We start from the raw sequence: 15,563 nt of genomic DNA, 5'->3' as shown, positions 1-15,563 counted from the left end.
TATTTTTGTTAATTAATTAAATAAAGATTTATTTAATACTATTTTTTTATTATTTAATAGTGGACGGTAGTATTGGTCAGTTCACTTTTGAACCCCCACTGCCGCCACACCAAGAATTTCTCTCACGTTTATCGTTTTTCATATATGGTAGCTGCTTGAGCGAGACTGTAAAACTGCAACTACCGACAAAAACATCGCCAAAGTTCACCAAATGGTGAATTAAAGTGAGAGGGGTAGTAGAGGTTATGAACACGTCAAAAGAACGTGTTTGTTACAAATTAAATCAACATTTAGATATGAGAAAGCTGTCCGCACATTGGGTACCGCATTTGCTCACATTAGACCAAAAATGTGTTCCAATGAACATTTTCAACGCTCTGTTGGCGCTGTTTAGGTGCAATAAATCTGAGTTTTGATGCCAATTAATTGCTGTAGATGAAACTTGGATACACCATTTTACGCCTGAAACAAAAATACATTTCAAACACTGGACTGTAAAGGGGGAACTGGCTCCAAAAATAGCAAAAACTGTGTTCTTGGCTGGGAAAGTGTTGGTGACTGTTTTTTGGGATAGTCATGGATTTATTTTAATCGATTATCTTCACAAAGGAAAAAAACATTACAGGAGCATACTATGCATCATTACTTGACAAGCTGAAGGCAGAACTTGTAGAAAAATAAAATCCTGTTTCACCAAAGCACTATCTCACACCTCAGCGGTTGACATGGCGAAAATTCACGAATTATGATTTGAACTGCTTGACCATCTGCCTTACTCACCAGATCCAGCCCCAAGCGACTTCTTTTTGTTCCCTCATCTAAAAATTGCGCTCGGTGGACAGAGATTATCATCAAATGAAGAGGCAATCACCTTCGTGAACAATTATTTTGTAGAGAAAAATGCCAAGTACTTTTTGGACAGGTTACAGAGATGGTAGCATCGCTGGGAGAAGTGTGTAGAGTTACAAGGAGACTATATTGAAAAATTTCAGAAAAAATGTCTTGTATTTTTGTTAGGTCAGAAACTTTTCAGACCACCCTCGTATATATTTTTTAAGGTGCTGGAAATGAAAATAAAATTGAATTTGTGATCACAAATAGAAATCCTAAAGGTTAAATCGAAACCCTAGTAATTGATTATAAAATTGATTTAAAACTTATTTTCAGCATCCCTGTTTACATTTCAAAGGGACCCCAATATTTTAGGAATATGAAATGTTAAAATAAATCGATTTGTGAGCATATGATCACAAAATCGATATTATTTTCATTTTCAGCCCCCAAAAACATATATATGGACCCCAATATGTTATTGTAGCGAGAGGAGCAAGTAGTTCAGCTCCAATCCACCAGAGCGCAGCACCTTGAGCCTCACTGAAGCTCTCAAATTTATATATTATTTCCTTTTATAAAAATGTATTATTATTTGTACATATTATTAATTTTTGTATATACTACTGAGCAATGTTGATAAAATAATAAATAAACAATACCAAAATAACCCACAAAACTACCTCAAGCTGATAAGATAAGGTCGCTTCATGGTTGCAACCGTATGCACTAGGCCTATAAATAAGGGCCTTGACGAAGGGCTAATTGATCATTGATTCACAGTCTTAAACGAGGCTTAGTCCTACACGGGTGGTGTACGCTTAACTTGAGGTAGTTCCGGTTCATAGCCGATCCTGTTCTCTTAAGAGTTGTTTTTATATTACACTCACCCAAGACATAACCTCTCTCTTTCAGTCCTCTTTCCTCTACCTAATATCCATTCGTAGGACCCAGCCACTAGTTACCTTTTGGGCTTACATTCCTTTTCCATATCTACTCGAATAGCACCTGGTAGAATGAAACCACCTTTCTGCACAACCTGAAGACTAGCTACCCTCTAGGCTTCCATACCTCCTTTGTACGTACAGGAATAATACCCAGTAGGATAAGGTTACCATCCTCTGAGATATAATGGCTGTCACCCCGTTAGTCTCATCCTATTTCATCAACCTCTTTGTCAATTACCTTACCTATATAAATTGAACACACATTCTCGAGGCCTTCTGGGCAAGGAAAATCAGAAAGAAAATAACCACCTCAACATTATAAATTCAAAATGTTAAAATAAATCGATTCATTTCATTTCATTTTCAGCCCCCTCGAAATCTTATGAAGGGAGACCCCATATGTTACGGTAACCACTAATAGGGTTAAAAAATTAGTTCCCCTTTAAAACTGGAACTAATTTAGTTATTGGCTGTTAGCTACCGCTAAATCTTATAACTAAATTAGTTTTTATTTGAAATGAACAACTAAGTCTTTAGTTGTAAGATTTAGCCATAGCTAACGATAAATAACTAAATTAGTTCCAGTTTTTTATGGGAACTAATTCTGATGACTATTTAGTATTAGTTTGTCCTTAGTTAACTAAATATAGCTAATGCCCAACTCTGTTTATAGGTAAATACTTGGAAAAAGTATATTGCGCATTGCTAACAGTACCATCAACTAGCATAGATGCTGAAAGAGCGTTTTCAACAGCTGCTGATTTTTGCACAAAATTACGTTCTAGGCTTCATGACAGTACAATTGATGCATTATGTTTTTTAAGATCACATTTCAAAAATTTATAATAGTACCACGATTAGTGAGATTTATTCTTTTTTGGGATTTAACTACATATGTACTTTGTTCCTTTACTTTTTTTGTGATTCTTTATATACTATTATAATTTGTAAGTTATTAATGATTTTTTGTGATATTTACTTTCTCTAATACAAGAAACATCTTTGTTTTTTTGTTTTTTATAAAATTCCTTATACCAGTCTTCCGGTATTAAGATCTACAAAATAGTGAATACCGGTATTGAACTTTTGGTCCAGTATTGCAATCGCTACCCGCAATATATACATATAATTATATATCTATGAGATCCAATTTATAAATATTGGAAATCATATTTTTTTATATGAAACAATGAGTTTTTTTATTTAGGGAAAAAGTATAAGGAGATTGTAGATTATAGGAAAATCAGCACTATTTGGGAAATAATAGAAATTAGCAAAAAACAATAAGTGTTTATTTTTTTTAAAAATAATCATTACATAATGATTAAACATAGTCAAATGAATCTGTACTTTTTTTTATTAATTAATGTTATCATATTAATATATTTATTTAATTTTATATTATCTTATATTTATTCCTTATTTCTTTCAGCGGAACCCAATTTTACGATTCCATTGACTGACAAGCATGTTGATAATGAGGGTGAGCTAACTTGGACTTGTGAGGCTTTTGGCATTCCTGATGTTACATATAGTTGGTTTCGAGATGGGAACTTGCTTCAAGTAAGTTTTATGTTGTAATTTCCGAAAAATGTTTTAATTTATAATTATATTTTTGAATGTTTAACTCTAATTCTGTATCTTGTAAGATTATTTTAGAAATTGAGTACTTTGAATCATCAAATACCTGTTTATGATATTTGATTTTTGGTTAAACAAAGAATTTCTCAAAACTATTTCATTTTAAAAAATTGAAAATTACTAATTTAACATACTTCTCAATGTATATTTTATTATTTTCTACCATTTCCTTTAATTTTCCTGCCAACTTTATGTGGTGATATTTCTTGTTCAGTTTTAAGAAAAAAAAAAATCTTGAGTCCTGATATCACATTATTATAGTTACTAAATTATTACCACCTACTCTAAAAATTTTCCATTGGTGGTTCATGACTATATTCAGATCACGTAATTTCAAGGAAGAGTGAGGATAACTAACCTTTTTTAACCAGATTGGGAGTGTCAAATTTCCTTCCATAGGTCCGCCAAGAAATAAAAGTCAGCCCTCTTAAGCCAACTGGCAGCACTGTAGACTCAAGGTTGCTAAGGTAATGCCTCAACTCCACTGACTACCAATGGCCTCTATGATGTAATATCTTATTACCTTTTACTTTACTTTGGCTATCACTTTTATACTGAATTAGTTTTATGTAGTATATATGTATATATAGTTGACCGTAAAGATTTAAATATAAGTAGATGGTCAGGATTGCGGTAAAAAAAAAAAGAAGAACAAATAGTTTAAAACTATTTTAATGTCCGACGTTTCGCCCCACTTTGCAGGGCTTCATCAGGGCTAAAAAGAAAACAACCGAGAATATTATTACAATAAGGTAATTTAAACTAGGATAAATATTATGTTAAAAGAAAGTGATAAGAAATTACATATAAATAAAAGGAAGGAAGACATTAAATAGTATCAGTATAAAATAAACTTAAACTTAAACTTGAATAAACAATGATAAGAATAAAAAATAAGTAACAATGGCAACAGCAAAATTTTTTAAAAATACCTAAAAAAATACAGGAGATATACATAAAACAAAAACAATACGGAAAGAAAAAAAAAAAAAAGAAGAAGAAAGTAGAGATTAAATATACGTCTGAAAGAATAAATATAAATAAAAATAATAATAATGATAATAAATGAGCAAAGAACAAATCAAGACCACCTACCTGTTATAGCGAACGGTTGAACAGAAGGCAACAATGAAGCGGAAGAGTGGAGGAGTGGGGAGGAGGTGGCCAGGCCGTTTAACGGCTATATTTCTATTTCAAATATGTCGCGTATACAGGAAGTAGTCATAAAGATATGACGAAAAATGAAGAATAATAAGAGAAAGATACAGAAATATGATGATAATAATAATAACTATAATAATTTTCTAATTTAGGAATAACTAAGTAAAATTAGAATGATACATATCGTTACTAATAATACGAGTATATACTGAAGAAAATATAGTTAGGGTAGTTAATACAATATAGGATATAATAACATTGATTGTAAAAGAAGTAACTAATAATAAGTAAAAGTAGATAAAGAGAAAAAAAAAATTAGACAATGATAACAACTGTAGTTTTTATATATCACGAAAATAATCATTTATCTATACTGATAATAGTAATAGTAAAGATAACAGGAGTAACATGAATAATAATAAGTGAAATAAGGTAATTTAAAAATCGGAAGTGAAAGTTTACAAAATAAAAAAAAGGTACAAGGTAAGATGTAAAAAGAAGTACATAAAAAGATTAAACAAGTATTAAAGTATAGAAATAAGTGAAAAATTGTGATAGAATGTTAACAATATAGGTGATGATAGTGATAAGTGAAATAAATAAATAGAAACAAGTGAAGTAAAAACTTACAAAAAAAACAGAGTAAATGTGAAAGTTAATAAAACATAGATGAATAAATGTAAGTGAAAGTAGTGATAAATAATATAAGTGATAGAGAGATAACAAACAGGTGAAAAACAAAAGTATAATAGAAAAATTTTGGTGGTGATAATAAAATGAGTGTAAAATTATTTAGTCTTAATTAAGTTTAATATATGGCTGTAGCTATGTAAGATATAGTTTTTATTGATTTTGTGGTTAACTGGAAGGGGTTCAAGATGTATATAAATGGATTCTGAGATGAGTCTCTTTTGGTAATTTGGAACAGTGGCTAAAATAGTGGTATGGTCAAAATCAAAAGCATGATTAAGTGTAAGGGCATGTTCTGAAAGTTTGGAAGCGGCTGAGTTGTGGGAAGTTATACATAATTTATGTTGAGAGATACATGATCTGAGGTGGTTCTTAGTTTCGCCAAGGAATCCGGTAAACAACGTTACAGCGGTATTGGAGAGGAATAGGATCCTTAGTATTAGTAAAAAAGTAAGATAGTTTATTTTGACACTTGAGTCCAAGACGTAGCAAAGGAATGGTTGATTTTAAGAATTTTTGTATGTTGTCAGTGAGAGAGGGGACATATGGAAGGGATCTATAAATAGAGAGAGTGGATGGTGGATGTAGAGGGTTTGGAGAAGGAGGAGTAGGCGTTGAACATTCTGTTTCCTTTGATAACAAACCCTACCACATTTTCTCTCTTCTTAAATTACAATTTCCTTCCCATAAATATCATATTAATAACTTATGTAACTTTAATAAGCACCTAGCAGATAAAACAGAACAGAGAATTTTTCTCCTTTAATGTAGATCCAACTCTGTTTTTCCTAAATCTATTGACAATAGCGTTAAACATTTTCATACATCAAATTCTCTTAAATCCCAACTTTCCCATTCCCTATTTAAATTGAAAAAATCATTATTAAATTTTAAAATTACGGAAACTCTTCAGCAAATCAATTTCATTAATACCAAAATTAATTCCCTCTTATCATTGTTAGTTTCTGTCATTGGTGATGATAATATGATTAAACTTAATAGTGGGATTAAAAACATTTTTACTTCCACAAAACAATGTAAAAAAACTCTTACTCATCTCCAAATTCCAACGTATTTATGAACAATCTCTATCCACCAAAATCTATCCCAAAGGCCAAGAAAACTGGGTACATAATATATCTTCCACCACTATACCTACCAACGTTGTTAACATTGTTAGTCTTGGCCCCAATTTTGCCACCCCCATCTCTAACTCTGCCAAACTCATCTCTCAACTTATTACTGATCTGGAATATATATATAGAGAGACAACCTATTTGTCATCACTGAGGAAGACAAAGAACTATCCCGCATCCGGATTAGCAATATGATATCCAATCACCTACAACATCCCACATCCCAACCTTCCCTGATCTCCCCCTTATTTTTAAAGACTTATCCCACACCAGATCCTTTCTCAAATCTAATGACCAACTTATTGTTACTAGAGCTGACAAAGGAAACCTGACAGTCATATTAGATAAAACGGAATATAATGAAAAAATCACCCAACTCCTCTCTGACCAATCCACCTATCTACCTTCAACCCGTGATCCCACCCGCTCACTTATGAATAAATTTAATCAACATATTAAAAACCTTCTTCAAAATAAATTAATTAACTGTCCTACCTACTACAAGCTAATTTCTTATAATTCTTTACCTCCTCGACTGTACGGACTTCCTAAAATCCACAAACCTGGCAACCCCCTTCGCCCCATCATATCCAATATTAATGCTCCATCTTCTAAACTTAGCCAATTACTCCTTCCATCTCTTCAGTTCCTGAGCCATTACAACCCTTACGACATCCATAACTCTTTCCAACTACGAGAACAATTAATATCCCTTAAAATTCCCGCTAACTTCATTCGATGCTGAAAGCCTCTTCACCAACATACCCATTGATAAAGCACTCCAAATTGTGGAAAAAAAACTGGACTACAATAGAACCACATACCACTCTTAACTTAGCCTCCTATCTTGAATCACTTGAACTATGTGGCAAATCCGGATATCTCACTTTTCAGGAAAAGTTCTTTCACCAAACATCAGGTCTCGCCATGGGAAACTCTCGACCCCAATCTCTCTAACATTGTGCTTAATGACCTCCTTGATTTCGTCATCCCTTTATTCCATAACAACATTTTCTTTATCAACAAATATGTAGACGACCTTTTTCTCATTCTAAACCCTGATAAAATCCGTCATATCCTTTCTTCTTTTAACTCTAACCACCCTCGCCTTCATTTCATCGTTGGAATCGAAACTAACTCTTCCCTCCCCTTTCTCGACCTCCTTATTATAAAGAATAATGACGGCTCCTTGTCCACTGACTGGTACAACAAACCCACTTACTCCGGTAGGCTACAAAACTATTTTTCCCAGCACCCCCACCATCTTAAAATCAATATTGCCAAAAATCTCATACACCATTGCCTTTCCTTATCCGATCCCCAATACCACAACACAAACATTCACCGTATTAAGACTATCTTGCTTTCAAATGATTTTCCCCTTCACACCATAAACAAACTTTTAAACTCTTACATCAACCGTTCAACGCCTATTCCTCCTCCAAACTCTTTACATCCACCATCCACTCTCTCTATTTATAGATCCCTTCCATATGTCCCCTCTCTCACTGACAACGTACAAAAATTCTTAAAATCAACCATTTTTTTGCTATGTCTTGGACTCAAGTCTCAAAATAAACTATCTTACTTTTTTACTAATACTAAGGATCCAATTCCTCTCCAATACCGCTCTAACGTTGTTTACCAGATTCCTTGTTCCTCCCCCTACTGTAATTCTTCATATATAGGCGAAACTAAGAACCACCTCAGATCACGTATCTCTCAACATAAATTATCTATAACTTCCCACAACTTTCAGAACATGCCCTTACACTTAATCATGCTTTTGATTTTGACCATACTACTATTTTAGCCACTGTTCCAAATTACCAAAAGAGACTCATCTCAGAATCCATTTATATACATCTTGAACCCCTTCCAGTTAACCACAAAATCAATAAAAACTATATCTCACATAGCTACAGCCATATATTAAACTTAATTAAGACTAAATAATTTTACACTCATTTTATTATCACCACCAAAATTTTTCTATTATACTTTTGTTTTTCACCTGTTTGTTATCTCTCTATCACTTATATTATTTATCACTACTTTCACTTACATTTATTCATCTATGTTTTATTAACTTTCACATTTACTCTGTTTTTTTGTAAGTTTTTACTTCACTTGTTTCTATTTATTTATTTCACTTATCACTATCATCACCTATATTGTTAACATTCTATCACAATTTTTCACTTATTTCTATACTTTAATACTTATGTTTAATCTTTTTATGTACTTCTTTTTACATCTTACCTTGTACCTTTTTTTTATTTTGTAAACTTTCACTTCCGATTTTTAAATTACCTTATTTCACTTATTATTATTCATGTTACTCCTGTTATCTTTACTATTACTATTATCAGTATAGATAAATGATTATTTTCGTGATATATAAAAACTACAGTTGTTATCATTGTCTAATTTTTTTTTTTCTCTTTATCTACTTTTACTTATTATTAGTTACTTCTTTTACAATCAATGTTATTATATCCTATATTGTATTAACTACCCTAACTATATTTTCTTCAGTATATACTCGTATTATTAGTAACGATATGTATCATTCTAATTTTACTTAGTTATTCCTAAATTAGAAAATTATTATAGTTATTATTATTATCATCATATTTCTGTATCTTTCTCTTATTATTCTTCATTTTTCGTCATATCTTTATGACTACTTCCTGTATACGCGACATATTTGAAATAGAAATATAGCCGTTAATCGGCCTGGCCACCTCCTCCCCACTCCTCCACTCTTCCGCTTCATTGTTGCCTTCTGTTCAACCGTTCGCTATAACAGGTAGGTGGTCTTGATTTGTTCTTTGCTCATTTATTATCATTATTATTATTTTTATTTATATTTATTCTTTCAGACGTATATTTAATCTCTACTTTCTTCTTCTTTTTTTTTTTTTTCTTTCCGTATTGTTTTTGTTTTATGTATATCTCCTGTATTTTTTTAGGTATTTTTAAAAAATTTTGCTGTTGCCATTGTTACTTATTTTTTATTCTTATCATTGTTTATTCAAGTTTAAGTTTAAGTTTATTTTATACTGATACTATTTAATGTCTTCCTTCCTTTTATTTATATGTAATTTCTTATCACTTTCTTTTAACATAATATTTATCCTAGTTTAAATTACCTTATTGTAATAATATTCTCGGTTTTTTTTTGTATCTTTTAAGCCTTGCAAAGTGGGACGAAACGTCGGACATTAAAGTAGTTTTAAACTATTTGTTCTTCTTTTTTTTTTTTTTTACTGCAACCCTGACCATCTACTTATATTTTTTGTAGTACTTTGTTTTACCATCAGATAATGGTGTACCTCACAGTCCTAAGGATGCTGACACTGAATCTGTGAGATCCTCACCTTTAATTCCAATATTTTTAAAGTTATAATAATATGTGAACTGTAAGGATTTAACTAGACACAATATTCTTATGAGAAATTTATTTACACAAGATTTATAAAATTTCATTTAAAACCATTTATAGGAACTATATATATTTGTAATCTATCTTTAAAATATTAACATGCTGTCAACAATATCCTGTATATGACTTCTACTCAACTAGTTTATCCTAAAAATTGTTTGAAGTACAAAAATTAATTTGGAGGTAATGGTTGTATGTATTTTTGATATCTAATGTAGTATCATAGAAATACTTATGTGATGTCTTAAGAGACCCAGGAGTTTTCCTAGAGGACAGGTTTGGTGAATGTTGTGACACTGTTATCAGCTTTGGTTGCCTGTATGTCGGAGGATGTGTGGGGAGATTACCAATCCAAGCCGCTTATGGGTAGGGACACGTTAACAATCTTGTGGATCGAGGTAATCCAACACCAGCATTGGTGTGTTAAGAGTAATAAAAAATGACCACATATTAAAATTGTTATTTACATATTGTATGATACAATCACAAATAAAATTTAAAAACAGTTAAGGTGCATTTTAGATTTTAGAAACAGATGAGTCTAATAGGGAATTAGTATATGATTTCAAAGTCATTAATGTTTTAAGTTTTAAAAATATTAAGCAATCTATTGAATTGGTAAATATGTAACAACCTTGTAGAAAAAAACTTTTTTCTGGTTGCCTTTAAGTTTTTATTGCCACAGATACATTTATCATTTCTACTTTTTGTTCTGAAGGCTCAAATACTTACTTTTTTGTTAAGAAATCATCTAGATTATGGATATGAATTGTATTTTATTTCAGGATTGGTTTATTTCACTTTTCAAAACTTGAATTTATAAATAGTTTATTTTACTTTTCTTAACTTTAACAATTTCTTTATACTTTTGTTACATTAACCTATGGATCTCATTATTATAGATGATATTTTTTGAGCCACCATCAATGACAGTTTTATATGTAATGGAAAGCAGTGGTTAAGTTATAATTTTTTCTTAAAAACTTAGCTTTTATAAATTCTGAAAATTTGTTTTACAAAAAATATGTTTGTATTTTTTTAAGTTTAGCAAATATTTCTATGATTTTAGTTTTGTTTTTTAAATAAGGAACTAATGAAAACTTTAAAATGTTTAGAATAAAAATTTATGTTTAGATTGATCGTCTTCCTCCTTCAGATCAAAATCGCTATGCAATACAAGATAATGTTTTAACTATAAAATATTTAAATGCTGAAACAGATCCCGCAATGTTTCAATGCAGAGCCCAAAACAATCTGAAAATCAAATATTCTTCTGCTCAGCTAAGAGTTTTAAGTAAGTGTATTAATTTAAGCTAATGAAAACTATTATTTGAGTATATATTGTTGATTTTTTCATTTTTATTTTATATAAAATAAGCAAGCTTTAGATATACCAAGCCTATCAAGTCTAAATCCACATTATATAATCTATTTATATTCATACTTCTGTATTAAAATATTAGCATATGTCCTCCATACATTGGTGATTTTTGGTAGTAATTGTGAATCCATCATGAATATCATGTTTTCTTTGAAATAAATAAATTTGTTAATAAGGCAACAGGATGTTTGTATGTGTTTGCTCTACATTTATAGCTTTTTTTAAATTTTATTTAAAGAATTAGAAAAATATTGTTTTATTAACAATGGTAACTAAGGCCCAGATCTATTTTAAATAAATATTTCTGGAATTAAATAAATATTTTTTGATTTTTCAGGATAAATAAATATTTTATTTCTTTGAGAAAATATATATATATTTTTTTAATGGAAGATGGGCGCGGTTATATAAAACTCAAATAGTAAATAAACTATTTTAATTGAGCCAATGTTCCACCCCACGTTGCAGGGAAGACTGTTTATTATTTTAAGCTAACAAAATTAATGGTACTGTAGAGGAAGATTTTTTTCTATATTAGTTATTTAAGCCCTGTAAGAATACTTCAAAGAGGATAAGATTTAGCTGATATTAGAGACTATTTAATTCTACATTCACATGGGGAGTTTAATAAAAATTGTAAATCCTTTTTGAGAAAATCGATTTGAAAGTGACACTGCCGGTCAGTCGATTTTAACGTAAGAGTTGCTGTCACATTCTAAGCATGTATACTTAAATATGTAATTTCAGTTTCGTACAATATCGTTTTTGAGCTAGGCTGTTCACAGACTATTTTGCGGGACTAGGTTTTTTGGACACATGAGACCTCATTATTTATATGTTTGTTTATAATTGTACATCTTCTAAAAATATTGATTGTTTTTTATCACACAAAATCGATGAATACATTGTAACAGGTTTGGTGAGTCTTATGTATACTGTATATGCTGTATGCTTACACAAAATATATAAATCAATACTTTATAATAATAAATTATTATATTTCATAATAAATTGAAGGCCCATCATGACAGGAAAGTGGGCTTCTGAAATGCAGAACAAAGAATGAAGTGCCCGGCCCGCATGGTCAAATAAAACTCAAATAGTAAATAAAATAAACTATTTTAATTGAGTCAACGTTTCGCCCCACGTTGTAGGGCTTCTTCAGGGCTAAAAAAGATACAAACACTTAACATAAGTATAAAAGTAAATGAAAAATTAAAAGGGTATACAATGAAACATAAAAATTAAGATAAAAGGTTATAGACAATAAATGAAAAAGGAAATAATAACAGATAAAAAGAAGAAACCAAAGAGATTACAAACTAAGAAATAGAAAAAGGGGGGATAAGAATAAAATCAAGAATAAAGGAAGAGAATGAACGAGACAGAAAACATACCTGTTTTGACAATAGTCAATGTCAGAGTGAACCGTTTGTATTGGGAAGAGAGGGAATTGGCAGTTAAGTACGTTACATTTGAAAATAATTTTAAAGTAAACAATATAGAAAATCAATGAAAATATTTAAATTAGGTAAACAATAAATAACCTGAAAAATATTGTAGAGATTAGTGGAATCCCGGAGAAGCAGGGAGAGACTGTTGTGGGAACGATTCTCAGTATTGGTGCAGACCTGGGCGTGAAGCTGTGTCCGGACGATCTAGACCACGCGGTTAGGCTCAGGTCTAAACAGGAAGGAGCGCCGGGCCCTATTATAGTGAGATTCATCTGTCAAATACTAAGAGATGAGCTGGTGCTGCAAAGAAGAGCCCAAAGAGATTTTTCCACTCGTCACTTAAGTTAAGATAAAAATGGCACACACCACGTATATGTCAGCGAAGCTATGATGCCCACCAACTACTGGTTATTAATAATAAAGTAATTAATGTAAGTATACTTAAGCTGAAAGTAACATATGAATATAAATTAAAAATAAGACATATAATTATAGAAGAAAAAGGAAGGATAGTAACTGTAAAATATAATTAAATTAAAAATGTATTAGTGGAAGATTGTTGATTGACCTTGTGTATTAATAAATGGAATATGGTCCAGGTGCGGTAAAAAAAAAAACTCAATGGGTAAATGGGTGGGTATACTATTTGAGTTTTTTTTTACCAAACCTGGACCTTATTCCATTCATAAAATCTATTAGGATTGAGGACAAGGAGGAGCCCGCCCAAGTATTTCTTAATGAAAATTATGTCTTGTGAGAAATTTCCTCTCTCTTCTCCAAATTAAAAGACGCTATCCCTTTTTTACACCATTTCAATGTAGTTTACCGAATTCCTAGTTCTACCCCATATTGCAATTCCTTCTATATCAGCGAAACTAAGAATCAACTTAAAAACTGCAATTCCCAACACAAAACTTTTATCAACTCCTGTAACCCATTTGCCTCTAAATTATCAGAACACACTTTAAACCACAATCGCATTTAACTTCGATAATACTTCAATTCTTGCTACTGTCCCTAACCATAAAAAACTTCTCATCTTGGAGTCTATTCACATAAATTTAACACTAAATTCCGTCAATCATAAAGTCAATAAAGACTGGATCTCCTTGGCACACCAACACATTTTAAACCTTATAAAACCTCCATAAATCTTCTTTTCTCTTTGTTCTGCATTTCAGAAGCCCACTTTCCTGTCATGATGGGCCTTCAATTTATTATGAAATATAATAATTTATTATTATAAAGTATTGATTTATATATTTTGTGTAAGCATACAGCATATACAGTATACATAAGACTCACCAAACCTGTTACAATGTATTCATCGATTTTGTGTGATAAAAAACAATCAATATTTTTAGAAGATGTACAATTGTAAACAAACATATAAATAATGAGGTCTCATGTGTCCAAAAAACCTAGTCCCGCAAAATAGTCTGTGAACAGCCTAGCTCAAAAACGATATTGTACAAAACTGAAATCACATATTTAAGTATAAATGCCTAGAATGTGACAGCAACTCTTTCGTTAAAATCAACTGACCGCCAGTGTCACTTTCAAATCGATTTTCTCAAAAAGGATTTACAATTTTTATTAAACTCCCCATGTGAATGTACAATTAAATAGTCTCTAATATCAGCTAAATCTTATCCTCTTTGAAGTATTCTTACAGGGCTTAAATAACTAATATAGAAAAAAATCTTCCTCTACAGTACCATTAATTTTGTTAGCTTAAAATAATAAACAGTCCTCATTGTTATCAATAATAAACAATAGATTAATATTTATGAATAAATAAAGGAGAAAAAAAGAAAAATAGGAATATCCGATTCTAACAGGAAAAGCTGAGGCTGCACAATCCATCTTGATTACATTACGGTTTCATTATTTGTTAAACTGTTGTATTCTTGGCAGAAAAAAAATTAATATTTGTTATCCCCACTTTGAGTAAGTGGAAGTTGTGTGATACACGTGCACCACACCAGTTTTTTTTTTTCTCTTGTGGTGTGTGTAGTATTTTACTGCTTCAAAGTATTTTTCTGACTGGAAATAATTACATATAAAACCTTAGTGAGCTAAGGCAATTCCATTGTCTGTCTAAAAAGAAATACTGCTTATTTTAAACTGAACTATACAGAACTCATTTGAACAGTTTATTTACTGTTATGTCCATGTCATAGAAAGGCTTCTTTGGTTTTTATTTTTATCAGTATTTATGTTGCCTGATGTCTATGGTTTATAATTTTAGGTAGGAGTTAGTGATGTATTATCTAAACAGATTAGGGATTATATTATCATTGTGTTTTATTAATTGAATGATGAGTATTATAGAACTTGATAAGTTTCCATTTTATTAATTTTTAATTTTTTTTTCTGTAGCACTTCGTCCAACTTTCCGCAAACACCCTCTTGAACCAGAAACGTATGCTGGAGAAGGTGGAAATGTCACAATCAAATGTGATCCTGAAGCAGCTCCAAGACCAAAATTTAAATGGATAAAAGATGGCAATGTTATTGGTAATCATTGTTTTTAATATTATAAATATATTTGTGAAATGATATTACTGAAAGAAAAATATTGTTATCAGTCACCATTAGCCATAATATATTTCACTAATAACCTTTCTGCTTTTAAATTTTTGTACTATGCTTTGATCTTGTGTTTGTCCAGATTAAGTTTTTAAATCCAATATTTAGAACATTATTCAATTACATATAGAAGAAAATAACAGTGTTTCATCAAAAAGTAGTCTTTTATCATAGACCAGGTCTGGTTTTATAGGGTCTTTTTTTAAGCCCGATAGAACTTGAAATTGTAAAAAATAACACAAAAAATTAAATTGTAATCAAAATTTTTTTTTTATTCAAAAG

At 30.7% G+C, this 15,563-nt stretch overlaps 1 protein-coding gene across 1 annotated transcript in view; it reads left to right on the top strand.

Annotated features, from left to right (window-relative positions):
* The window catches only part of Cont (Contactin), a 112,112-nt gene that overhangs the window by 63,928 nt on the left and 32,621 nt on the right, over positions 1–15,563 (top strand). The window contains exons 10-12 of the mRNA XM_067050975.1: positions 3,211–3,341; positions 10,989–11,148; positions 15,072–15,209. Coding sequence (XP_066907076.1) covers positions 3,211–3,341; positions 10,989–11,148; positions 15,072–15,209 — 429 coding nt within the window. The remainder of the gene's footprint in view (positions 1–3,210; positions 3,342–10,988; positions 11,149–15,071; positions 15,210–15,563) is intronic.

The sequence above is a fragment of the Halyomorpha halys genome, unplaced genomic scaffold, assembly GCF_000696795.3.
Source record: "Halyomorpha halys isolate HHAL.00 unplaced genomic scaffold, Hhal_1.1 Scaffold688.1, whole genome shotgun sequence".
Lineage (NCBI taxonomy): Eukaryota > Metazoa > Arthropoda > Insecta > Hemiptera > Pentatomidae > Halyomorpha > Halyomorpha halys.
This window is presented reverse-complemented; position numbering and strand designations above follow the sequence as displayed.